Source organism: Penaeus japonicus, unplaced genomic scaffold (assembly GCF_977035675.1).
Source record: "Penaeus japonicus unplaced genomic scaffold, GWHDUDI00000001_assembly GWHDUDI00000007, whole genome shotgun sequence".
NCBI classification, from domain to species: domain Eukaryota; kingdom Metazoa; phylum Arthropoda; class Malacostraca; order Decapoda; family Penaeidae; genus Penaeus; species Penaeus japonicus.
This window is the reverse complement of record NW_028234409.1, coordinates 27,199,877-27,224,876: the sequence shown is the minus strand read 5'-3', so window position 1 is coordinate 27,224,876 and position 25,000 is coordinate 27,199,877. Positions and strand designations below refer to the sequence as shown.

Below are 25,000 nucleotides of genomic sequence, written 5' to 3'. Positions count from 1 at the left end.
TAAAATGTCCAACTGGACAGACTATATAAACATCAGCACAAACATAGAGCAATATGTAAGTGTGTGCATGTATACATAAATGGGTATGTTCTTGTATATAAGAGTGTATATATGTGTTATATATATATAATATATATGTGTGTATATATATTAAAACATAGTTTGAGCTACCTTATGATTCATACAAGAATATGAATGATGACAGACAATGAATCATGTTGACACTCGTACTGAGGTCAAAATGATTTGTCGCATCACACAGATGTCAACAATGTACAGAGTAGGAACCATGCCATGCTCTATACTCAAACTGAGTGGACACTAGTACCAAATGCAGGCTACTTTAAACTAAGTTTTTAATTGACAAGATACAGCTCAAGGATGCTATATATATAGCATTATTATGAGAGGTCATAAACACCTTTCTATAAATGACAAAATTTACAGAATCATGAAACTAGTTGTATATTTCAACTCTGGCTTGGGTTTGTCTGTTACAAACACTGTCTGTCAAATATATGGGAAAAAAAAATCTTCCTATTATTTTGAGAATTATGTCTTGTCTTGGTCAGTCAGAAAATGGGCCTCCTTTACTTCCTCATTCCTGATAGAAAGCTACCAGATGTGACTAGATCCCAAACATTACCCGTGACTTTTTAAAGTTCTGAGGCAATCATTATATTATGTGTCATCTCCGTCAATGCCCTATCAACTTTATCACAATACTAATATATATATATATTACATCCTATTCATAATCAAATGTATCTTGAAAGTGTGACATATACGAAAGTCCAGTTAATGCTACTTCTTGACATATTAATTCACACATTTAGTTAAGGCAATACCATCTGCTCAGATGGTGGACTCCAGTGTGTTTTCAATGTTCTCTAGTGAAGGAGTGTCAGAGTCCTGCTGAGGGCTGGAGTAGTTGGCAGCTTCTTGCAGTCTCATCAGCATACTCAACTGCAAAGAAAAGAAAAAAGATATTGAGGTTGGGATACAACTCAGCTTTAAACTTTCCTGTAGTAAAGACCAATAATGAAAATTTATCACAAGCTTCTTAAACACCAAGGCAACTCACCAGTGGATCATTCTCTCCTTGGTTATCACTCTTGAACTTATCCTGTGCTGCTGGAGCCACTGTGGGAGCCAGGGCATCATATCCCACATCCTCTGGGCGCAAAGACAAAAGAGCCTGTGGGCCTGCATGATTGCTTGGTGGCCACGGGTAAGTTTCGGTAATCCAGGTACTTGGATCCTTGAAAAGAAAAAGGACATTAGTTGGTAATAGGTTTACCAGAGGCCTATATCATATCCACCTCATAAGTCATTTAAGTTTTAAAAACTGTTTTTGAATATCAAATCTTACCTCCCATGTTGCTCTCTTTCCATACAGCTGGAGTCCTTCCCTTACAGCCTCAACAAGATATGGTACAAGGGAATAATTCCACAGGTCAGTGAACCATACCTGGGAATCCTCTAGACTTCCAGGACAAGACAAAAACAGGCGAGGACCTGCAAATAAAGATTGGTTATCCATTTGTCCTCATGTCATTAAAGTTTGAAAATATAGACATGAAAATTAATGATACAAAAAGAATACAAGTACTATCAGTATAATGCTGCAGACAAGATAAAGAAGGGTATTTGAAACAAAAGCAAATGCAGTTAGAGGTATCTTACCGATAGTAACATCTGAAGATGAGTGAGTCTCCAGGAATTTATTGATGTGGCTCCAGCATCTTGGGAGCCAATCCAACACTTGCTGAAGCCGGGGCAATCTTGAACCAGCTTCCACTTCAACCTGTGTCAATCTCCTTCGAGCTATTCTTCCCACTAGGCCTTTGACAGGCTCCATGTGATTGGCCATCAAAACCCATCTGTAATTATTTGAAAAGCTATAAGACTTCTTCATACATGATTCTTCATACATGAGCACGGATATATTACCTAGTGAATATACACATTACATAATTCTGATATTCCTGAGCTGAGATATTTCAGACACTTACCTAAAGTTATGGTGCAACTGTAAGTTAGTTGTTGAACATGATGTAGTCTGGTTCATGGTTCCAATAATATAAGGACAATGGCTGTACTTTGCACTAAGGAACCCATTGAATACATCAGTTAGGGCTCCTGCATGGTGCAAGTTATCTAAAATGATGACCAGAGGCAGATCTGAAGTATTACTCTCACATTGTTCACTGATGTGAGAGAGATAAGCTCCAAGGTCTTTCCCAGTCTTGTGGTCAACACTGTTGAAAGAAAGTAATATTAGTAAAGAAATACTAAATGCATTTTTTGGTGCAGCTATACATAGTTTCATTTTCATTTATATGTAAAGAGGTGAGAATCCATACTTACTTGAATGTTGCAATATAACCAGGCGATGGGTCTTTCCCCATTCGGGTTACTAGATATTCTGCTAACTTTTGAGCCAAGTATGTCTTTCCAGTGCCTGAAGGACCACACAAAATAATCCTTCGGTGCTCAGTCAAGAGAGACATGTATCTTTGGACAATGGACTTTGGAATCAGAGTTTCAAATGCAAGAGCATCAACATGGTTCAAAGTGGCACCTTTGAGGGCAATCTTGATGTTAGTCACTTCTCCTACTAAATATCCGCAAGGGAGTAACTCTGGTGAGTCTGCATCTCGGCCCCTGGCAATCTCTCCGATATGGTACGAGAAAATAGACTCGGCACTAAGTCCTAGGTTGGAGACGGGGTCAACCCTCAGGATGTATTCCTTAAAAATGCGTTTCACAAGATTGTCTAACATATCCCACTTGGTTTTCCCACTCACAGATATAGCTCCAATAATACACTCACTAAATGACACACCATCGGCTGGATTTACATATTTATCATAATCTCCATGGCATCCCATGAAGACTGTAATACTGACTCTTTTTCCGTCTTTATCACTAGGGTCAATTAAAATCACATCTGTTGAGTCTGGCATTGTCATTTCATCACCACCAAGACTTAGTCTTTGCTCTATTGAATCTGACACAGGAAGTGAACTCTGTGAGGAGTTCAGGGACTTCGAGGACACCATTCTCGCCAGTCTGTCATTGTCTTGTTTTAGTGACACCATTTCTGAGCGCATTTTGCTTATGGTTTCCTTGAGGGATTCCAGCTGGTGAGCTGAAGATAAGGCTTCCAGTCGAATGTCGGTAAGAGCCATGTCCTTTTCTCGCAACTGAATCTTCAAGGTCTCTACATCCTCTTCCTTGGCGCCAAAAGTTCTAGAAATGGAAAAACGTTCTCTGTAAAATCATGACAATCATTCAATCACTCTCAGTGCATTTTCACACACAAAATCTTTAACATCATATAACAGCCTATGAGTTAATTTACAATCCAAGGAAACTTCACTTACCCAGTTGTGGACTGACACTCAGGGTCACTTGTTCCACCATTTGCTCGTTGGAGGAGAGGAGACGAAGGAGCTGAACATTCCCCTCGTTCCCAACCCTCCACATCGGAGACTGACCCTCCGCCAACGCCATGTTTGCTCTTCTTGTGCCCCCGGGAGAAGGCTTTGCTAAATGAGCTCCGTAGCTGGAGGGGGGAAGAGAATTTCATAAGGATCTCGAATTCTCATTTTGTCTGGAAAACTTCTACCATTATTTGTTCTTATCCATACAGAATAACAACATCTCTATCTACAGTACTTACCCATCCTTTCTTCTTTCCAGACTTAGATCCATCACTTTTATCTTGCATGGATGTGTGTGATGCAGCCGAACATGCAGAGGACAGACTTGACACGGACTCCACTGACGTTCCCCGCACTAGTTTACCACCTGTTCATAGTTAATGGTTACGATTAGCCAAGTAAAACATATAATGGTCTTACCTAAAGAGCTATACAAATACACCAAGGGAAAGGGATTCCTAAAATAGATGAATGTTCAGTAAAGGAAATAATTCTATACAGCCATTACCATCTCTTCAAACACTGATAATTAATCAACTTGTTTAAATCATAATATAATGATTTTAGTTACATATACTACACAAAAAATATTATTTACTTTTCTACAAAGATTATACAATTAGTCAAAAATTAAATTCATATCATACTGTATTTAGTAAAACATCAAACAGTAAAATAATCAGTTTCCAAACTGTTATTGTTTAGAGACTCCTCTAAAACATTAAGAAGTATGACAATATTATGTTTAAAATGGATTAGAAGTCTATGATTTAAAATAATAAACAATTTTTATTCAAACAAATGGTTGCAATGATACTCAAAAAGAAACATTCATCCATTTTTTTAAGTTTCAGAAAGTTATTTTGTGCTCAAAAATGTTTAAAATGTGCAATAGTTCATAAACCACAAAACCATGAAGAATATCCACAAAACAAAATAAAACCAACAGGCAGCAAGCTTGGACAGAGAAGACAAAGTTGGAAATCACTCATGCATAAGAAATGTAGAATCAGTGGAGTTAATTTTTAGCATTAAATCACTATTTTTAATGATCTTTGTCTTAATTGTCATTATTCAAAAGCAAATCACTGGGAACATTTAAAAAATCTGAACTAAACAAGTGCAAACATTAATAATAAACAAAGGGGTTGGGACACATTAATACACATAGACCAAAAGGGAAACATTAAAAAAAAAATGGAATCAACATTTTTGGTAAATAGAGCTGGGGCATGTAGGAGGAGGGGGTGGGGGAGGGGGGTAGCAGGGAGGGAATTGTAATCTAAACCCTCTATTACCCGAGCCCAATCAATCAAACACCTGATCGGCCTTTGGTTCACCTAATATGCACATTGGACTCTTTAAGTGGCAAACTATGGACTCCCGCAAGTCTCGTCTGTCATTACAAGTCAGCTTAGCCAAAGAGCTGGCATGAGCCTTGAAGTAGAGAAGAAAAGCCTGCTTGCTTGTCAAAAGGTGAAGAAGTCTCACCAGCTTCAGTGAATTCACACACTACAAGGTCTTTACAATTCCCCGTGAAGGTGTGCCTGCGAGCAAGGTCAAGCCCTGATTTTTCTGGTGAACTGGAACGACTGCCTGAGGTGACATTGAGCACAGAACACGAGGCAATGTTGGGAGAGAGATGGGTGTGTTGGTGCCTGGCAGGGGAAGGGGGGGAGTGGTGGTGGTGGTGGTGCTGGTGGTGGCCGGGGGACGTACTTTGGAGACAGGCTACAGTCAGCCCAGCGTCTACGCTTTGTTGACGTAGAGCCTCAATGGTTTTACGCAACTCCATGACCTCTGAATCCTGAAAGAGATAAGAAGAATTTGTATAATTTTGTATAATATCATTAACAGCCCTGAGCAATGACCACTGTATAAAATACATAATACTTCCATAGGTGATCAATATTTATTTTCCATACCTTGAATGTGCATGTGTATATGTGCTTCTATGCATGTGTGTGTGCATTTGTGCATGCCTATATCTATGTCTGTATGTGCATGTACCCACATGAGTATGTATATTTAAATATGTATAAAACAAGAAGACATTTAACTGCTATTTCAAATTCACTAAAAAATGTAAAAAATAATATCCAGAGAGCACTATTTCTAAATTAATTTGATTGCACATTAACCAGAATTTTTCCATGACACTTGTGGGAATCATTGCATAAAACACATGAAACTTTATTACCTTTTGCTCTGATGTTGCAGTAAGCTGTTGCAATCTGTTGGTCATGTTGGTGAGCGATTGCTCAAAGGCAGCAACTACATGAGCCTATGGATGGAAAAAAAAATATATAAGATCATTACAATACTTGAAATTACTGATATTCAACAACCAGCCAAAGCATTACCTTTGGGATAAACTAGAATTTCTGATGCATCCATTTACAAACTTTACTGATATTTACCGTATTCTTCAGGTTGAAAACTGAGTTCTGGAAAGAAAAATATTTTAGTATTTGCTTGGCTGGTTGCTTTCTAGTAATCTATGGTTGTGATATCACATTTCCCAGGTTAATGGGTATGCAAAAAGACTAATGTTCTAATCTTAAAAAAATATCTTGGACTTCAAAAAGAAAAAAAGGAAAAAAATCGCATGTTCCTTTTCAAGTGGTAACATGACTCAAGCTGGCTATTCTACAGAACACCTCTACAAGTGAGCGTGTACTGGCATAGCAACTTACATTAGTACTAAGTTGGTTACTCAAAGTTCCAACTTTCTCTTGTGCTTCAGCTAGTTCTTTCCTCAGCTTCCTAATCTCTGCGGCTTGCTTTTCCTCCTGGGAGCTGTACAGCGATGACGATGAAGACACCAATGATAATGAAGATCCGTGACCTGAAAGATAAATTATATGATTAATATTATTATAACTAATGATGAGCCTGAGGAATAACTGATTAATATCTCTAAGCTCCAAGAACACTAATAACAAAAGTACTCACATTCATCATCCTTTGAAGTTCTAGGAATCACAGTTGAATAGTATGGGGATCCTCGAACAGTATTCAGAGGAGAGATAGGTAGTCTGGTGCCTCCTGGTGGCGTTGGACTCGTAGGCTGTGAGGCGTGGTAGCCTTCTCGACCACCCATACTACTACTGTACAGTTTCTCAGACTTAGTGGATCTGATGGAAGAAATATGGATGTTACAAGTTAGAGAAAAAAAAAAAATTGCACTTCATTTTTCTACACCTGAATCAAAATGCATGTACAGTAAAAGTATATATATGTTACAAAAGTAAGACATCCTTACTAAGTTACTTAGGTACTGTACTTATCATATTTTCTAAAGAGGTTTCAAAAGGCTCAAGGATTTCATGATCTCCAACCTATTCTGCTTTGTGTCTTACATATCAACTATAATCCATGGCCAACATGAATACAGCATACTATACATGAGACCAATGTGTATGGCAGTAAATAAAAGCTGCACAGTATTACTAGCTTTATTCATCAATGTTTCAGTAGTATATAAAGATGCATTAATAATAATATTGGCAATGTCATGCTCATGATGCTATCCACTTAAACTGATGCAGGGCTGTTTAAAGTGAATACACAGCCGTCTCTTATATATTCTCCCATACATGCTCAAACCACTCTAGTTCCTTCCAAGTCTAAAAAACAACCTGTATTTCATAAATTCAGGAATACCACTTGGGTTGATTAAGTGGTAATAAACAGATGATATGTTACAGAATTCAGGCAATGAGAATGTCCACTAGTAATATGCCATTCACAAGCCTAATTGGTCGATAATTGAGCAAAAGAATGATATTCTGTGGTATGATTATGTCATGCTAGTGATAAGTGCTGTATAACCATACCTAGGGAAGGTCCGTTCAATAAGATGGCTGTGGATGGGGATAAAATTCAGTTAATTAACGTTAAACACTTCACAAGGATCTATTCACTCTAAACCTCTAAACCGTAGCAGGATTTTGTTGACTCAACTTTGGTGATTATCCCATACTGGCATCACAGTATAAGAATCATATTAAATGTAAGGCTTTCACACTTGGGAGACCTTAAATTGATCAGACAATGTTTAATTTCAAGATTTATGTATTTTAGGTTTACAAATATTTAATGTTTTTCTTTAAAATACAATAGTGTAAAGTTTTGGTTTCATAGATTATTTGGAAGTAAAAACAGAGCAAACATGGATGTCATTCTTGAAGATTAAATAAATAAATTTCTCATCTATTCAGTTCTTAATTTTTGAAATATTAAAAATTACATGATTCTCGACATTGTTGATATAAGGTTCTATCAACAATAGTTTCTTGTAGCTTGATTATGTTTTATGAATAACATCTAAATTATTTCTACAAGCAGTGCATTAATGACTATGAAGAAATACATATAATAATGAAATAAACCTTTTTATATACATCAATTTGCTCATCAACATTACCTGATAAGATCCTATTAGGACACCTTCATTCATCTTCACTTGTATTTTCCACTTGTACATTTGTACAAGATCATTTGGAAAAACATATATTTTTTATACATATCAAACATGTAAGCAGTGCATAAGAAGTAAGACAAGTCACCATATGTGAGGAGACAAACAGGAAAAAATTCATCGGACAATAACAGGAAAGAATTATAGAAATAGCAGCAGTCAAAACGTGCCAGTTGCCAATCTCTGACCTCCCCAGATAAAATGCCAAAGGCAAAATACTGAAAACATGTAGGCAAATATAGATCCAGAGAGCTTGCATAATTTTGAAATATGGTTAAATCCAGACACGGGAACGTATTTCAAAAATATAAATGGTGTTTACCTAACACTATTGGAGCGAGCGAGCCTAGGGGAGGGTGATGAGGACATTTCCCGTTGGTGCATCATGAGGCGGGCTTGTGTGAGGCTGGTGGCTCGAGCGTGCTGGATCTGTGCAGCTATACTCGAGGCGCTTGAGCTTATACTCTCCATGCTCTCTGCCTCTGTCAGACTGCCACCCAGGGGTCTGTGTTTTTAAATGAAGCCATGGTATGATGCTGTGTTACAAAAATCTATTTAAGAAATGTAAATGTTGATGAATCTTAATGTGGAATCTAGAATTTAGGGCTGAGCTGTAACAAGTTTATATGAGTGGATAGTTAGTGCAGCTCATGTAAAAGAAAAAAGAAACAACAAAAATAATCAATAACATTACAATGCTATCAAGCTTTGTATGAACACACATTTGAAATAAAAACAAAACGTGATGCCTGTGGTGTGAGAGCAAAATACTGCATAAACAAAAAACACATAAAGAAAAGGAGCTCTGTTGTTTTACCTTGTTGGTGCAGAAGCCACTGATCCTGCATAGTTACTTCTGGATACCCAGGAGTACGGGCTACTGTAGGGACTTCCACTATACTGTATCTCTGCATAATTGGAATACGGAGAATCGCTCAATGAGCCATCTGTGGGTTTGATGCGAGGACTTCGTTCCCGATAATATGCAGGAGGATACTGTCCATATTCTCCTACGTGGATTTTGCCATATGGAGACTGCATGATTCTCTCCCGTACACTCTGTGACAGCTGAGCAGCAACTGGACCATTTAAAGAATAGGATTTGAGTTGGTACTTTCTGCCAAGTGAGCCTGAAGAATACTCACTATCACTATGGACTCCTGTAGACATATAGTGAAGGTCGCTGGTGGTTTGTGTGCCTCCAGACACCTTAAGTTTGGTTCTCGGTCTTTCTAAGCTGTGACTAGAGCTGTCGTGACGAGAGCTGCTGCCACCAGCTCCATCAACCTCCTTGACTGACTTACTACCCTTTCCACTACCTGTGCTTGATACACTACCAGTGCTAGTAGTTCTTTTCCCATTGTATCCAAAGTTACTAGGTGCAGTCTTGGGATTCTGAATTTTCTTTGACTCTCCATTCACCTGAGGAGACATGGCAACAGCAGATTTATCTCTGCTACTTCTCTCTCCATCTCTTCTCTTTTCTCCACTGGTTCCTTTCTTCTCCATCTTTCTAGATCCACCTGAGGCACTACCAGATACCCCGGAACTACCATTTAGTCCTGGACTACTGGGAACTCCAGTTTGTGGGGAACCCAAGTTGGACTTTTTGTGGTCTGCCTTACGGGAACTTCCACTTGATGGATCAATGCCTCGCTGTAAATCTCTGGCTGAACGTTCAAGGCTTCCTTTCCCATTTTCTACATATTTCTTCCATTGTGTGTTTGATATTTGTCTGAAAATGAAAAAAAAAAAATTGCCTATGATTACAAAATTACTTTGGGAAAAAAAAGTGAATGAAAGTTAAGCTATCAGCATCTGTTCAATCAACATGAAGAATATTCACATACAGTGATTTAAGTCAAAATCCATCCTATGCAGTAAAGCAATCACTATTGAACTTAATGCTTGCAGAATACCATAGAATACCACAGCCTATTTTGCATGAGAAACAATTCTAACACCCAAGAAACAAAACTTACTTAAAGGCACTATTATCAGTCTGTTGGGCACTCTCTGTCTTCTTGACATGAGCTCGGCTGGATACTACTTTATACACGCCGGAGGGATCTACACCCATGGCTACCTTCCTGGACGAGGACCCACTCAGGCCCACTGGGAGCTTCAGGCCAACCTCCTTCATGCTACGACCCTGCTGTGAAGAGGAAGGAATGTGGCTATTAAAGTGAGTGCTGAGCATTATCAATTGCCATGTCTGCCTCTATCAGACTCTTGCATTGGTTTTGCAAGTGTGATATGTGTGTGTGTGTGTGTGTGTGTGTGTGTGTGTGTGTGTGTGTGCGTGTGCGTGTGCGTGTGCGTGTGCGTGTGTGTGTGTGTGTGTGTGTGTGTGTGTGTGTGTGAGAGTGTGAGTATGAGTGTGAGTGTGAGTGTGAGTGTGAGTGTGAGTGTGTGTGTGTGTGTATTTCCAAATGTGTGCATGTGTGTATTCATGTGTAGTGTAGAGTGGTATGTGACTGTGGAGGGTGTGACAGCAGACTGATGATGGAGCTATTTATTACAAAATCAATATATCCTAAATGAAGATGTATGAGGTGTGAGGTCAAGCTTTCCTCATCACCAAGACGTCCTGGTCACACTCTAGGGAACTGTATCATCTGCACTACCATTACAAAAGTTCAGAGTCCCTGTTCTGGGCCACGGTCAACTGGCATATATCAAGCTAAGACAAGAGAGCCATAATGAATTTAATGAGCTTGAACATTTTCGTTCTATTAATACTAAAATGATTAATAGAAAAACACAAAGCAAATCTATCATCTTGATAAGATAAAGCTACCGTTATATCCATCAGATAATCACAAACTCATTAAACTTTTTCTTTTTTGAAAATTTAATGAAATACATTCATTACAAGTACGCTGCCCAGATACATCCAGCAGCTATCCATAAACATAAAGATGGATCAATAAACAGTCTCCGGAAACCAGGCCATAACTCAATACGTCTTGCGGTCTGCCACACCCACTTGTCACAGCTGGCATTACCACCTACACGCATCCAACCCCAAGGACATTTCTAGAAACATACACGTGCAAACACACACACACGCGCACGCACACACGCACACGCACACACACACACACACACACACACACACACACACACACACACACACACACACACACACACACACACACACACACACACACACACACGCACGCACACACAAACACACACACACACACGAGCGCACGCACCATACCTAAAAATAGAAGTAGTTGCAATGACATACACATCTCTTTCCACCGCCCAAAACTCTGCGGCCCTTATCCTCTTTTCACTTCAGCGCCAATGAGAGACGCTATTTTACAGTAATATCCTGCTAACCGTCTCTTTGCTTCCTCCAAATGCGGCAATCTAATCCTTTTGCCTCAAGAGAAGCATACAACTGGAAAATGTAATACACTGGGACCTGAAGTAATTTCTATAAGTAACAACATGAATAATATCACAATCTAAGACTGCTACACACATAAAAACTGGGAAACTCAACCTTGTGGCCATGAGAGAGGGAGAACGAGAAAGGGATAGATAGGATGCGAAGGAAGGAGAGAGAGAGAGAGAGAGAGAGAGAGAGAGAGAGAGAGAGAGAGAGAGAGAGAGAGAGAGAGAGAGAGAGAGAGAGAGAGATAAAGATAGAGAGCGAGAGCGAGAGCGAGAGAGAGAGAGATAAAGATAGATAGCGAGAGCGAGAGAGAGAGAGAGCGAGCGAAAGAGAGAGAGAGAGCGAGCGAAAGAGAGAGAGAGCGAGAGAGAGAGAGAGAGAGAGTGTACAATGCCACCGTCTCCTTTAACCTTCGCAAGACCAGAAAACAATGTTGACGATCACACTGACACATGGCAGGAAATTCATGACCCAGGGACTTCCATGCCTTGTTTAAATTATGGCCTTCTTAGAACGCAGTCACGGATATAAGCACTCACGCTGAATTTATTATTCTGTTGTCAGAATTTACAGCCTTTTGCTGAGCGAACAGGAAACAAAAAATAAACACGCATACCCAATGACCAACATATGAAACAAATCCACACTCTCTCAGACTCACTTACTCTCTCTCTGTCTGTCTCTGTCTATCTGTCTGTCTGACTGTCTGTCTGTCTGTCTGTCTGTCTGTCTGTCTGTCTGTCTGTCTCTCACTCACACTCACACACACACACACACATATATAGACACATCCATACTTACACATACATACATACTTACACACACACACACACACACATACACACACACACACAAACACACACACACAAACACACACGAACACGCGCGCCAAGAGACGCAAAATTACCTTGACGTAAGCCGGGTGGTCCGAGGACAAGGACGATGAGAGGACATCCTCCGCCGACATCTCGTTGAGGGTGTCGCTCACCCCCGAACTCAAGCTGCTACTGTCATCGAAGCTGCGGGAGAAAGAGAGGGAGAGGGGGCGTTAGAGGTGACGACGCTCTATGAGAAATTCAGGCGGTGAATCTGCTGACCCTTCGTGACAGCTGGCGGCTCTGCTGGGCGGTGGCTCTAGAAACTACTGCGAGTCGAAAAATATATATGTTTATGTAGGGTTAGGTGTTGGCGTGGGCACTTTTTTTTATGGAGTTGTAGATTTTAAATGTTTAGCAAAAAATGAAACACATATATGTGACATATTTTTGAAGAAGAAAAAAAATCGCTAACCAACAAAATATCGGCCGACGAGTACCGAACCATATTCGAGGACAGGAACCCACCCTTGACTCTGTATACTGTTACTCAACCATTCAAGGAGCACTCAAGACGACACCATTTCTTGGCACCCGAGACCTATTTTTCGCACTGAGCTTTAATTCAAAGGCACAGCAAACCACATAATTTTCTTTTTACACAGTATTCGTAAATTAATTTCCCGCGAAAATATATACTAACAGGGGCGAATAATAATGACCAAACACAAGGCAACGGCCAAAAAACAAAAAAAAAACAAATATTCTTTAGGTTCGTTCGTTAATGTGATGCCGCTATTCCAGCCACACTCCAGACTCAGGCATTCAACGCGATCTTGAGGCCAAAGGCGCTCCGGGCGGGGCGGGATCCCCACTCAGGTCAAGTAGACACATCCCTTGGTGTTATTCATGGCCGGAGCCATCTAGCCTCCGGCCAGTTGGTTATTCATGAAGGTGTGGTTCTGCAGTGAGGAGGAAAGAGGTCGGGGGTGGGGTGTGTGTGGAGGGGGGGTGAGCCCACAATTCTCGAAGGCTCCAGGTGAACCTCTTCAAATACACAATCTACTTTATCGACCCGGGCCACTGAGGCATCTTCACAAAAAGAGGCAGCGAAAGAAAGGGTCTCCATTAGGGCTACGCGATGCCAAAACAAAGGGCCCAAGATGAGGGATGACAAGACGGAGGCTTACATATCATTTTTTTCTCTCTCTCGTTCCTTCACTTCAAGCAGCGCAGTCATTATAGTGGGCGATTCTACTGCATTGCTGGTCCCCCACCAAGGACAATATTTACCAAAAGCTAAAAATAAAACGTTCAATCATGAAATGCAGTCCGTGCGGGAGCAAACACGACTGCATCCCACTGAAGAGCAGGTCAAAGTGTTTCACCCAAAACTAGTTTCCTCGGCGGGCGAAAGTGGCTGTGGTGTTGTATGGAACACGCTTATGTAGGCCTATCTACATGGATCATGTGTATGGGGGAAGCAGGGGAGAGATCGAGAGGGGGACGCTGACGGCGCGCCGGAACCACGGGGGCCTAGACAAATCGCAGAACATTCTTCCGCTCAACGAAACACGCGTCGGTTGCTATATTCCAAGCCCGTTACTCAGCTCTAAGATGTTGGGGCGAAAGGCTGGACACTCCTCTGATGGTAAAGGTACACCCACCGAGCGTTCATGGATCGGAATACAATACAGTACAACAGCTGACACAATTCCGTTGTCGATAGTGGAGTGCGCCTAGTGAAATACGGCAGCGTAAGAGCATAGACTTTCTTTCTCTCCACTTCATAACCCCTTTTGACTTATTCCCTTTGCTTTCTCTACGTGTTATTCCTGAGTTTTGTAAGATGAAAAATATCCTATGCTCACGTATAACCTTCAGTCTTTTCATCTATATATAATAAAAACTACATACATGATTTCGAAAGTCAAATACGAACAGATAGAGAAAGAGCATGAACAAATCTAAACATAGTACGACAGACCAAGAACTTCACAGGCCGTAAAGCGACCACTGATTCCCCAACCGTCCCATCACAGTACTCTTCTCTCACTCCTCCTCGCATCGCAGAAGCACTCCCACTCCCTCCACCATAAAATCTGTGACTTCCATACACACGTCAGCATCCTAATCCACGACTTCCTTCCCATTACAAATCGTCGCCCGCCGTCCCTGCTCCCCCCTGATCGAACCCTACTGATTGCCTCTAAGTAATTGTTCATAAATTAGAGGGAGATCAACTTCCATAAATAGAGGATAACTAGTTGCAAAGGGGAAATAGCATTAAAGACGCAACATGCCACCTGCCATCAATGGCATAGCATAAAAATGATTAAATGGTGTTTGCATTGTACTAGTTCACATGAAAATGAATTTCGATGTGTAGTTATTTTCATATATCGGCCCTCATTAAGTAGAAGCATACCACGAATGAGAAAACTAAGGAAGGAAATTAGACTTTTTTCTTCTTCTCTGTCGACAAAATAGCAAAAATACATATGCAAAATCTCAGCTGAGGCGTGAGATCTCCGTGTGTACATAACCCAGACTTCGGCCTCATAACTCTCTGCGCACACCTCACTTGTCACTAAGCCGCAGAACACATAAACCCTCACACTCTGCTACTATCACATTCACTCAGACGCACGAAACTCTCGAACAAAAGGGCAAAAGTGAAGTACGGGAAGATGTATGTATGATGTTAGACGAGATATTGTTTATCATAGTCGCAGAACGTTCAGCCTTGTCACCCTACCCTCTCACATTGCCTTTATCTGGAGACGAACATTATTTAGTCTTAACCTTTTATCAAATATATTCTATGTTAGAATTCTAGATTTCTTATCATTTATTATCTACAGCAATTCGTCTCCATTGCGAATATATGAAAATGAGATAACAAAATATAAAATAGGATAAAATCCTCCACGGCTACGCGAGGCAAAGTTCGCCTAATGACCCAATACTCCCGAGAGCAGATCATCGTGCCCCTTCTCCCCCTCCCCTAACCCAGCCCTACACCCCCGGCCTCTGCGTAACATTATTCTCCTGTCGGAACGCCCTACTCCGTCCACACTCCCGCACGCCCTTCTATCAACCCCTCCCCCTTTTCCTCCTTCAACATCCGTGACTCAAAGAGGGATTGAAAGATAGGGAGGAGGTAGCTGCCTTTCGCCGCGTTCGCCCTTCCATCACAGCACAAAAGTTTGCTGCCACCCTCTCCCCTCTTCTTCCCTCAGATGAAGGAGTCAATGTATCTCGTAAAACTGACGCTCTTGCTTCTTTCCCCTTATGAACCTGTGGCCCCGATGGCCTCCTGAAGCAACCCTTGACATGGAACTCTTCACTGTGCCTTCCTGATTTGAGTAGAGGAGAATATAGTAATACGGAAGACTCGCTACCTCTGTGCGTCAGTCTACGTACATGTAAGGGGTAACGACATGCCTGTGAAGCTAGACGCATACTTCCAAGTGGCATGTCTTGTGTCTCCCAGAGATTGGATATTGATTCCTGATCCAACAAAAACTACGTAACACGCCACCTCAACCTCGGCTTTGCAAGTTTCCTAGAAAATGAACATGGACCATCACGATCTCAGCCTTCGCTCTCACTTCCTCCTCAGGAGAAAGGATTAGCTTCTTTCCCTGCTGTAACGGGGCCAACATGAGAGAGACAGATCGCTTCGCGGGAACCAGGCAAGGACGAAGGGGAGGAAGACGAGAAGTGAGGAGAAGGAATGAGATCGACAGAGGGAGGGAGAGGAGTTTATTTGCCCCTCCCCTTCCTCCCCTTGCTCCCCGGCCCAGCACTTGGCGACGCTTCAACAAGGATCCCAATGGCCTCAGCAGTCGTCACAGCGGAGGTTCGAAACTGACCCGAATAATATTAGCAGCCCATCAAAATACGGCAAATGCATACACTATATTACCCTAAAAACATATGATACTTCTAATCTCTTGTCACAGTTAAAGCAATACTTCATATACATTTAATTACATACAGTAGTTAGCATACTAAGCAAGCACAATCTTTTCCACTCTCTCGTAAACGGAGAGAGTGTGACATAAGATCTCTTTCCCTCTCCCTCTCACACAGAGAGAGAAAGAGAGAGAAACAACGGGAAGGATAGATGAATAGATAATAATTATTTAAAGAATCCATCAAGTCTTACTCTGCGTCATAAGAGTAGGAGTAGCGATGACGCAAGTAGGTGTCGTCGTAGGAGGACATGGTGGCCGGAGTTGCTTCTTGACTCGACGCGGGGGAGGATGTGGAGCCGAGGACGACTTGCCTAGGCCGCAGAGGGCGAGAAGGAAGGCTCTCCCGCCTGTCTCAGGGATTCATCGCCTGCGTCCTCCTCGAGCCTTCACCGACACTGACGCATGACCGCGCCGTGCCCCGCCCCGCGCCGTGTTCTGGCGCGCACCAGGCTGTGTCTCCGAGGCTGCACGAGGCGCTCTCAAAGCCGAGCTCGAGCCTGGAGGACGAGCGAGAGGACGAGCGACCTGCGCGACGGTGCCTTCTTCTCGCGCGACGACTAGGAGGCGGAGACCGAGGGCGACGCGACAGAATCCCTTGCAATGTTGGCATATCAAGGGCGGGAAAGGCGGACTACCGCGAGGTTCTTCGTCACAGCCACGAGAGACACGAAGGCCACGGGATGAAAGCTCTTCATGCTGGCGAGTGACGTGCGACTCGCCGCGTCCGGCACTCGAGTAGTGAATTACATAACAAGCAATTCTATTTCTATTCTATTTTACCTCATCAAAAAGAGAGACCTTCAACCAATATTTTTTTTCCTCTTTCTTGGTGCGGGGAATAACTTTTCAAGAGTCAGTAATAAAGTTCGATAACGATTTCCAAAAATCAAACAAAACGACGACAAATGTCCGGGACGTTTTAGAATTCCTTATCTATTTTTTTCCAAAAAGTGTTTCTAGCGGATGACATTCACGAGCCTTCTATATATCACAAGAAATCACAGCGGAGGATGGGGGCCTTGCGTGACCCCGCCCCTCCGACTTCAAGGGACGGCGACGGTGGTCATGTGGGCTCGACAACAGCCACAAGATCAATGTCACCTCCTGAAAAACACACGTTCAAAATAACACAAGTCGCCGGGGCACTGGATCAATAGAAAAAAAAGACTCTCCCTCCGACGCAATGCTATTTGCTTCATTCGAAATAAAGACAAAAAAGAAACGTCGGCCAAAACAATACACGGCTCCCCTCCCTTTCACCCTATGTGCCCCAAGTTCACAAGTCATCACATCCACTCAAAACGCCACTTTCACGGCCCTGGATGAGGACACTTATCATCTTCAAAAGGACACAAAAGTAAAACAACACACGAAAATACAAGGAGCGACCCCATCAAAGTACATCATTAAGACTCGTGTCCGAACTCCGGACGGGGCCATTAGGTACAAGAGTAGTGGGCGAGAGTCACAAGGCAAGGCTGATCAAACCTCTCCCATTCCCACATTCCGCCACCTACAACTCTTTATTGAAATTCCACAGCAGGTCGCCGCGTCCAGGCTGTGTGTGGCACTTGGAGTGGGGATGAAAAGGGGGTTAAGGAATAAAAAAAGAGAAAAAAAAGGCTGTGCATATTCCGACATATACGAGGCCATTTTCAGCATCCAGGAAGAGAAAGGCATAAAGAAAGAAGGAAAACTACCAATTCCCCTTCAGGGATAACGCCGAGAGATGAAAGCAAACATTACAGGATCAAGTGACTTCAGACCAAACACCAATCAGCCCTGGAACACAAGGTCACACCGCCCCCCCCCCTCCCTTCAGCTAACCTCTTACCCTTGTTTTTAACTCCTTGAGAGTATTGGCTAGGATATTACGCCGATTCCGACATTAAATGAGCAAGCCACGTTACACGTCATACAGAAAGTAATTGCCGACTGGTTAGACAGATACACAGATACCGGTTCTGCCACGTGTCAAGTGACGAGGAAGCCTGCGAGTCAGCGTAAAGGGAAAACATAAAAGATGAAAAGGGAGGGAAGATTGGAGCGCGAGGAGAGGGGAAACGAAACAAAGAAATGAGGAGAGCCCGGTTGATATAAAAAAAAAAAAAAAAAAAAAAAAAAAAAAAAAAAAGCGGGAAGGAGGAAAGGAAACGGCAATACAATGTAATGATCCAAAATGACTGGATACAAGAAAAAGGGAAACGAAAAGGGGAACTGGCATGTGCGAAGGAGGGCGGAGGCAAAAGGCCTAACAATCTCCGAGGGAAAAAGAGGCTGAGAGCCCTCGTTCCCTCAGCCTCTCCACGCCCTCTCACCACGCGGCCTCTGTCACAACACAAGCTTAGCGCAACCTCCGCTTTAACGAGCCGCTCATAACACAGCTGTTAGTCTTGGCTTAGACCCCTCCCCTCCCCCACCATCCCCCCTCCAGGAATGCGGCAACCGAGGGCCTCAATTCTTGCAACTTTCTCTTCCCCCTCCCCCTCCCACCACCCCGCCCCTCCCTCATTCGGCCGCCCACTCGTCATTTCTGCATCCACCCCCAAAAAGAATCAATTACTCGCCATTCGCCCGGCATTATATAGATTCGCCCAGGCTCGAACTCCTCCCTGGACTTCCATCCTTCACCCTTGTTACGAAGGAGTTCTGGGAGAGTTCTGGATCCTCCGAAACTATTCCCGACTGGATCTCCGCCGATTACTGGCCGGACGGAATGACGAGGGAACAAGATCGGAGGGAAGAAGGAAGGGAAGAAAGAAGGAAGGGAGGGAAGAAGAGAGGGAGAGAAGAAGGGAGGGAGGGAAGAGGGGAAGGAGGGAAGAAGGGAGGAAAAATGGAAGAGAGAGAGAGAGAGAGAGAGAGAGAGAGAGAGAGAGAGAGAGAGAGAGAGAGAGAGAGAGAAGCTGAATGAGGGAAGGAAGGAATGAAGGGAGTAATGAAGAGGCTGAAAGAGTGAAGGAGGGAGAAACTGAAAGAAGGAAGAAGAGGTGGAGGAGAGAGAGACTGGATGAGTGAAGGAGACAGGGAAGTGGAGGAGAGACTAAATGAGGAAAAGAGGATAGATCAAGAGGAAGGGAAACAAGAGGGAAGATTCCGGCGGTTATGAAAGAGTGATAAAAGATAAGACTATCTGCCGAGGAGCATAATTTGAGAGGAAGATACTGACATAAAAGGTTAGGGGCAAAAGAAATGCGAGAAAATAGAAAGGAGGAAAAGAGGAAGAATGACAAAAAATAAAAAATAATAAAAAAATAATCAATAAAAAACAATAATAATGATAAAAATCAAACCGAGGAATATACGAATGACAATACATCAGCTACGTTTACAGCGCCAAACAAAGGAAAACAACAACAGCAACATCAGCGGAACTGCCGAAGCCCAAAAAGTGACATTTACGATCACGTGGTCAACCCCGCCGTCCTGTTTGATGTGTAAGGGTGAGAGAAGGAGGGACGAGAGAGTAGCGAGCGCACGCCCTGAATCCTGAGTGGGACTCGGGGTTCGCGAGGGCAGTACCTGAAGGGCCTTTCAAAGGGAACAAAAATCTAATATATGTCAGTGGAGGGAGACGTGTGTGTCAGTCACCGGTGAGATAATAGTTGTATCACAGATCACATCTGACACACTCACATTCACTCACTTTCTCTCTCTCTCTTTCTCAAGATCGTTATTCAGCTCAAAAAATAGTTAATGCGATAAAAAAAAATCAATCTACCGACGACCTATCAAGGATACCACATTTTCTCCCGCTTCATCACGCCTCCCTTCGGCCACCCATTTTCCCTTCTCTTAATCCTATTCCTCCTTCCCAGTGACGCCCCATCCAGTCTCCTGCAACACCTAAACGGCCTACATTCAACTTTGCAATTGGGACAATTGCTGGTCGGCGATAAAATGCCCCTTTCTGCCTGAATGGCCTCGTCACCCTTTGCAAAAATGAGGGAGTTGCCATGCAGGGAAGGATGTGTAGGGGGGAGGGGTCGGAAGAAGGGGGGGAGGGGGGCGTGCGGGTTTAGGGGAGGTTGGGTAAAGAGGGTGGGAGGGGGAGTTAGAGAAACAAAGGTGAGAGAAAGGGAGAGAGATTGGAAAATGGAGAAAGTAAAGAAGGGAATTACACAAGAGAGAGTGAGAGAGAGAGAGAGAGAGAGAGAGAGAGAGAGAGAGAGAGAGAGAGAGAGAGAGAGAGAGAGAGAGAGAGAGAGAGAGAGAGAGGGGGGGGGGGAAGGAGGGCAGGAAGTTAGGAAGTGAAATGGATAGAGGCAGAGACAAAGGGAGAGAGAGAGGGGGAGGGAGGAGGAGGGAGAGAGAGAGAGAGAGAGAGAGAGAGAGAGAGAGAGAGAGAGAGAGAGAGAGAGAGAGAGAGAGAGAGAGAGAGAGAGAGAGAGAGAGAGAGAGAGAGAGAGAGAGAGAGGGCGAGGGCGGGTAGGAGGGTCATGGACGGCGACGGAAGGCAGGGTCGATGCTGCCACTAAGTCTGGTCGTTCATGGCAACGCTTTAGCTTGAGGTGGTGGAGGGAGGTTAGAGGGGAAGGGGGGGGGGTAGAGAATGAGAGGTGGGGCAAAAGGGGAGGGAGAGGGAGAGGGGGGATACGGAGAGGAAAGAGGAGCAAAGGAGGGGGGGGGGGTAGTCACCTTAAGAGGAAAGTCTGAAAATGTGAGAGCGGAAGTGAAAGCAAAGAGGATTAGAAAAAGAGGAAACAAACAATAAGAAAAAAAAAAAAAAAAAAAAAAAAAAAAAAAAATATATATATATATATATATATATATATATATATATATATATATATCAATATATATATATATATATATATCAAGAAGCCTATAACGATTAAGACGCCACCGTCGATATATTACACAAAAGGGATTGAACTTAAAAAAGAGATAGAAAAAAAACACGTAGACAATCTTCCGGTCAGACTTCAACGTTCACCTAACACGCAAAGATGGGAGCGCCCCTGCTACCTCGCCACTCCGACCACCTGACGCTGCATGTGGCGCCAATACCACCCGGCCCCTCCCTCCCTCTCCCCTCTCCCCCTCCTTTCCTACCCTCCCTGCCTTCCTCCCTCCTTTCCTCCCCTCCCTTCCTCCCTCCCTTTCTCCTTCCGTCTCTCCCTTCCTTCCTCCCTCCACTACCTACCAAAACGCCCCCTCTGACTAGACTCTTTCTCTTATTTCGTGAGCATAAACTGATAGTACGATTGCGCGGGATAATCCTGAGACGGGGCGCTGTGTTTACCTTAGTTTACGGCGCAAGAAATCGCCGAATCACCGCGTCTAACTGCGAAAATAAGTGCGCGCGAGAGAAGGCTCGAAGAAGGGCAATATGGATGGGAAACGAGAAGGGAGAAAGAGAGATTAGAAGACGAATCAGGCAGGGCGTGACTCGAGAGAGAGAGAGAGAGAGAGAGAGAGAGAGAGAGAGAGAGAGAGAGAGAGAGAGAGAGAGAGAGAGAGAGAGAGAGAGAGAGAGAGAGAGAGAGAAGGGGGCGAGGAGCGGAAAGGGGAAGGGTAAGGAGGGAAGAGAGGGGAAGGATAAAAGAAAATAAATCAACCATGGGCGAGATAAGGCACAAACGCGCATTTACTCCAATCGAGTCACACTGAAAAACGACCACTGCAAAGGTTGCACACTTGTTGCGTGAAGGAGGTGATGTTGTGTAGGTCCTGGATGATGGAGGTGTATAAGGAGGGGGAGAGGAAAGGCACCATATACAAAGGAACCGACTAATCGCACCGTAGATACACCACAAGGATACAAAAGAACTAGCTAATCGCATTGTAGCGGGAACTCCGCGTCGCCGCCGCACGCACGCCTTCCACGAGTCAACACATTAAAATGCATAATGGCCGTTGCTTCAAGGAGAGACGCCCGTGTATCATCGTCGAGCAATTAAGTTGTTAAAATGTAAATTGCATTCGCATACGTATGGCTCTGTACGTAAATATGAAGACATACATGTATACAGTGTAATTATACATATATATATATATATTCATATATATATATATATATATATATATATATATATATATATATATGCATACATACATACATACATACATACATACATACATACACACATACATACACACAAACACACATACATACATACACACATACATACACACAAACACACATACATACATACATACATACATACACACACACACACACACACAAACATAAAGATTGGAGATTGCGGATAGTTAGCGCAGTCTAACGTAAACAGGACACGGATGTAACTCTATCCGAGGCTATAGAATTAATTAACTTGTCTAATGACTGTTCCGACTAATTGATACATGGTGATTACAGCTGAATACTGAATAAGATCCGGTAATCAATCCCCAACGAAAAATTAAAAGCGAATCAAATTGGAAATCCCACCGGTGGGATTAATCAGTCGAAAACCTAATTAAAGATCTTGCATCATAATAAATAACAAGAATAATACTTATATTGTTTTGTTTTTTCCTCGTGCGCGCAAAAATACACAAGCCTTGGTCTCTGTCCCCGCACACACACACACACATACACACAACACACTCTTCTATGTAGATGTTCCTCACATAACGTACACACCTTTAGGAAAGAGAGCGCACACGAGCGCCCAGCCCGCGTGTTGCTAGGCGACAAACAGCACAAGATCAGAATGAGATTTACATGTTTTTTTTACGAATATACATATACAAGCCACATGAATCCTTATAAGATAGCATTAGACCCATACTTGAGGGTTCGCTGCGAATGAGGCTGACATACTGTCTTTTACGGGCTTCTGGGACGCCAGGGTGAAAATAAGAGTTGGAATAAAAGTTAGGGTGAGGGTGAAGGGAGGGAGTCAAGGAATGGATATAATTTCGACATAATTCACGAAATTTTTTCAACTCCTAAATCTAACTTGGAGGGCGTGTAACTTACGGCCGCTTAAGAGAAAGGGGGATTTCCGGCTTCCCTTACCCGACCCCCGTAATGAGATCATATTAGTCAACGGTGACTTTTTTCTTCTTTACATTCTTTCTTTCCTAATTTCTCTCTCGCTTTTTTTTCTTTTTTTATGTCTGCTGTCACCTCTACCACCGGCTCTCCCGGCTCGCAAATCCACATCGACTGCAACATCGCGTGCAAAAGATAATTCTTAATTGCGAGAGAATTATGACGCATTAAAAATACAATGTGCGCTGCATTTTCGATCACGTGGGAAGGGCACGCTTGGTAGGCGTCTCATTCTCTCTGTTCGTGAAGGATGGATCTGGCCGCCAGATGGAGGGAGGAAAAGGAAAAGGAAAAAGAAAAACGAAAGAACAGAGATTGCGAGCACAAACCAAAAACGAAATCATATGCTTATATCCGTCCCAATCAACTCTGCCTTATTAGGCCTATTACTGCCGTATCCCGAAGCAATTTAATTAAGCAAATGAAAATATATGACTCGGCGAAAAGGAGGAATACAAGACCTTATTCAGTCATTACAATTGGACGATACCCTTCCAAGATGGAGGAACGAGGAGCCGAGATAATAAAAGACGATCTCTCCTTAATTCACCCTAGAGTGGATGTTGATCTTTTTTATCTTTTGTGCGTCCGTATGTGTGTGTCTGTGGAGGAGTGGAGGGGTGGAGGGGTGGAGGGGTGGGGGCTGACGTAGCGTCTCCTTTGCCCGCCTCCGCACCCTCAACAGACGCTGCTCACACCACCATGACCCCGACGGAGGCTCAAGGCGGTAGAGACGACCCGGAGGAGGCCTAGTGCTGGTTGCCCAGAGAGGCGTTGCTGGAATGGCTGTCATTGTGGACAAGTCGTGCGAAGAGTGAGAAGTCGAGCAATATTGATCCTTATGGAGTGGCCATGAACTCCCCTCTGACCTTAGTTCCCTCCCATCACTAAGTAATGCGACACGAAGTGGGCGCGCGTCATGCGGGGGCTCATGGCGACATTCGACGAGTTGGGGGAGGGCAGAAGGAAGGCTTTTCAGGGGACAAAGCTTTTGCTGACCCAATGCAACTCCTCGCCTGAAAACCATGACCCGACATCTTTCCTCCCCCTTCGGCCTCCCTCCCCCACTATCTCCTCCCTTGTCTTGGAAAGATCCCGGAGATAGAAGTCGGAATCCGCTTATTCGCGCCACTCCTCCGCGCTGACTCGTGACCCAGCACATATTCCGCCAGGACTCCCGATCCTTATCTCCCGCGACAGTTCCCGCCACCGCCGCCTCCGCCTCCGCCCTCAGGAGTGGTGCCTCTTGTGAGCCTCCTCCCCGCCCCTCAGGACGTGTCAACTCTCCTCCTAAGGATTCGCGCTAAGGGACAGCCGTCCACAAGGACTTCCCGAGTGTGCTTGCCACACCAACAACATCTCACCACATTCTGAAGGGTGCTCGGGCCCGTCCAGCCCTGAATAACGACTCGCTCGGATCTGAATCCAATGACATAAAGGTAGGCACGAGCCAGGCATCTTGACCATACATATACAATGCATTTATACACATAAACATACACACGTATATATATGAATGAATGAATAAGTAAATAAATAAATAAATAAATAAATAAATAAATAGATAAATAAATAAACACACACACATACATGTATGTATACTTACATATGTGTGTGTGTGTGTGTGTGTATATATATATATATATATATATATATATATATATATATATATATATATATATATATATATATATATAGCTATTTCTTCATATTCATATATACATAAAAATATATAAATAAATAAATAATAAATAAATAAACACACATGTAATACATACATACATACATACATACATACATACACACACACACACACAGATATATATATATATATATATATATATATATATATATA

At 43.0% G+C, this 25,000-nt stretch overlaps 1 protein-coding gene and 1 long non-coding RNA gene across 36 annotated transcripts in view; both read right to left on the bottom strand.

The window, feature by feature from the left end:
* Nucleotides 1–25,000, bottom strand: part of LOC122254621 (protein neuron navigator) — a 737,418-nt gene that overhangs the window by 947 nt on the left and 711,471 nt on the right. For 17 of the 35 annotated variants that reach the window (XM_086538631.1, XM_086538628.1, XM_086538621.1 and 14 more), the window contains 18 exons: nucleotides 12,249–12,360; nucleotides 9,915–10,087; nucleotides 8,750–9,667; nucleotides 8,255–8,437; nucleotides 7,289–7,315; nucleotides 6,405–6,586; nucleotides 6,146–6,297; nucleotides 5,870–5,896; nucleotides 5,650–5,733; nucleotides 4,941–5,256; nucleotides 3,689–3,816; nucleotides 3,390–3,571; nucleotides 2,371–3,255; nucleotides 2,016–2,261; nucleotides 1,687–1,883; nucleotides 1,373–1,518; nucleotides 1,085–1,261; nucleotides 1–966 (listed from right to left, as the gene is read on the bottom strand). The exon at nucleotides 1–966 is cut by the window's left edge and continues 947 nt beyond it. In XM_086538631.1, coding sequence (XP_086394757.1) covers nucleotides 856–966; nucleotides 1,085–1,261; nucleotides 1,373–1,518; nucleotides 1,687–1,883; nucleotides 2,016–2,261; nucleotides 2,371–3,255; nucleotides 3,390–3,571; nucleotides 3,689–3,816; nucleotides 4,941–5,256; nucleotides 5,650–5,733; nucleotides 5,870–5,896; nucleotides 6,146–6,297; nucleotides 6,405–6,586; nucleotides 7,289–7,315; nucleotides 8,255–8,437; nucleotides 8,750–9,667; nucleotides 9,915–10,087; nucleotides 12,249–12,360 — 4,246 coding nt within the window. In that variant the 3' untranslated portion in view covers nucleotides 1–855. The remainder of the gene's footprint in view (nucleotides 967–1,084; nucleotides 1,262–1,372; nucleotides 1,519–1,686; nucleotides 1,884–2,015; nucleotides 2,262–2,370; nucleotides 3,256–3,389; nucleotides 3,572–3,688; nucleotides 3,817–4,940; nucleotides 5,257–5,649; nucleotides 5,734–5,869; nucleotides 5,897–6,145; nucleotides 6,298–6,404; nucleotides 6,587–7,288; nucleotides 7,316–8,254; nucleotides 8,438–8,749; nucleotides 9,668–9,914; nucleotides 10,088–12,248; nucleotides 12,361–25,000) is intronic. The other 18 variants (XM_086538613.1, XM_086538646.1, XM_086538620.1 and 15 more) reach the window with 10 other exon arrangements.
* Nucleotides 16,399–25,000, bottom strand: part of LOC147471581 (uncharacterized) — an 11,164-nt gene continuing 2,562 nt past the window's right edge. Inside the window, exon 2 of the long non-coding RNA XR_015191168.1 lies at nucleotides 16,399–17,243. This is a non-coding gene — a long non-coding RNA (uncharacterized LOC147471581). The remainder of the gene's footprint in view (nucleotides 17,244–25,000) is intronic.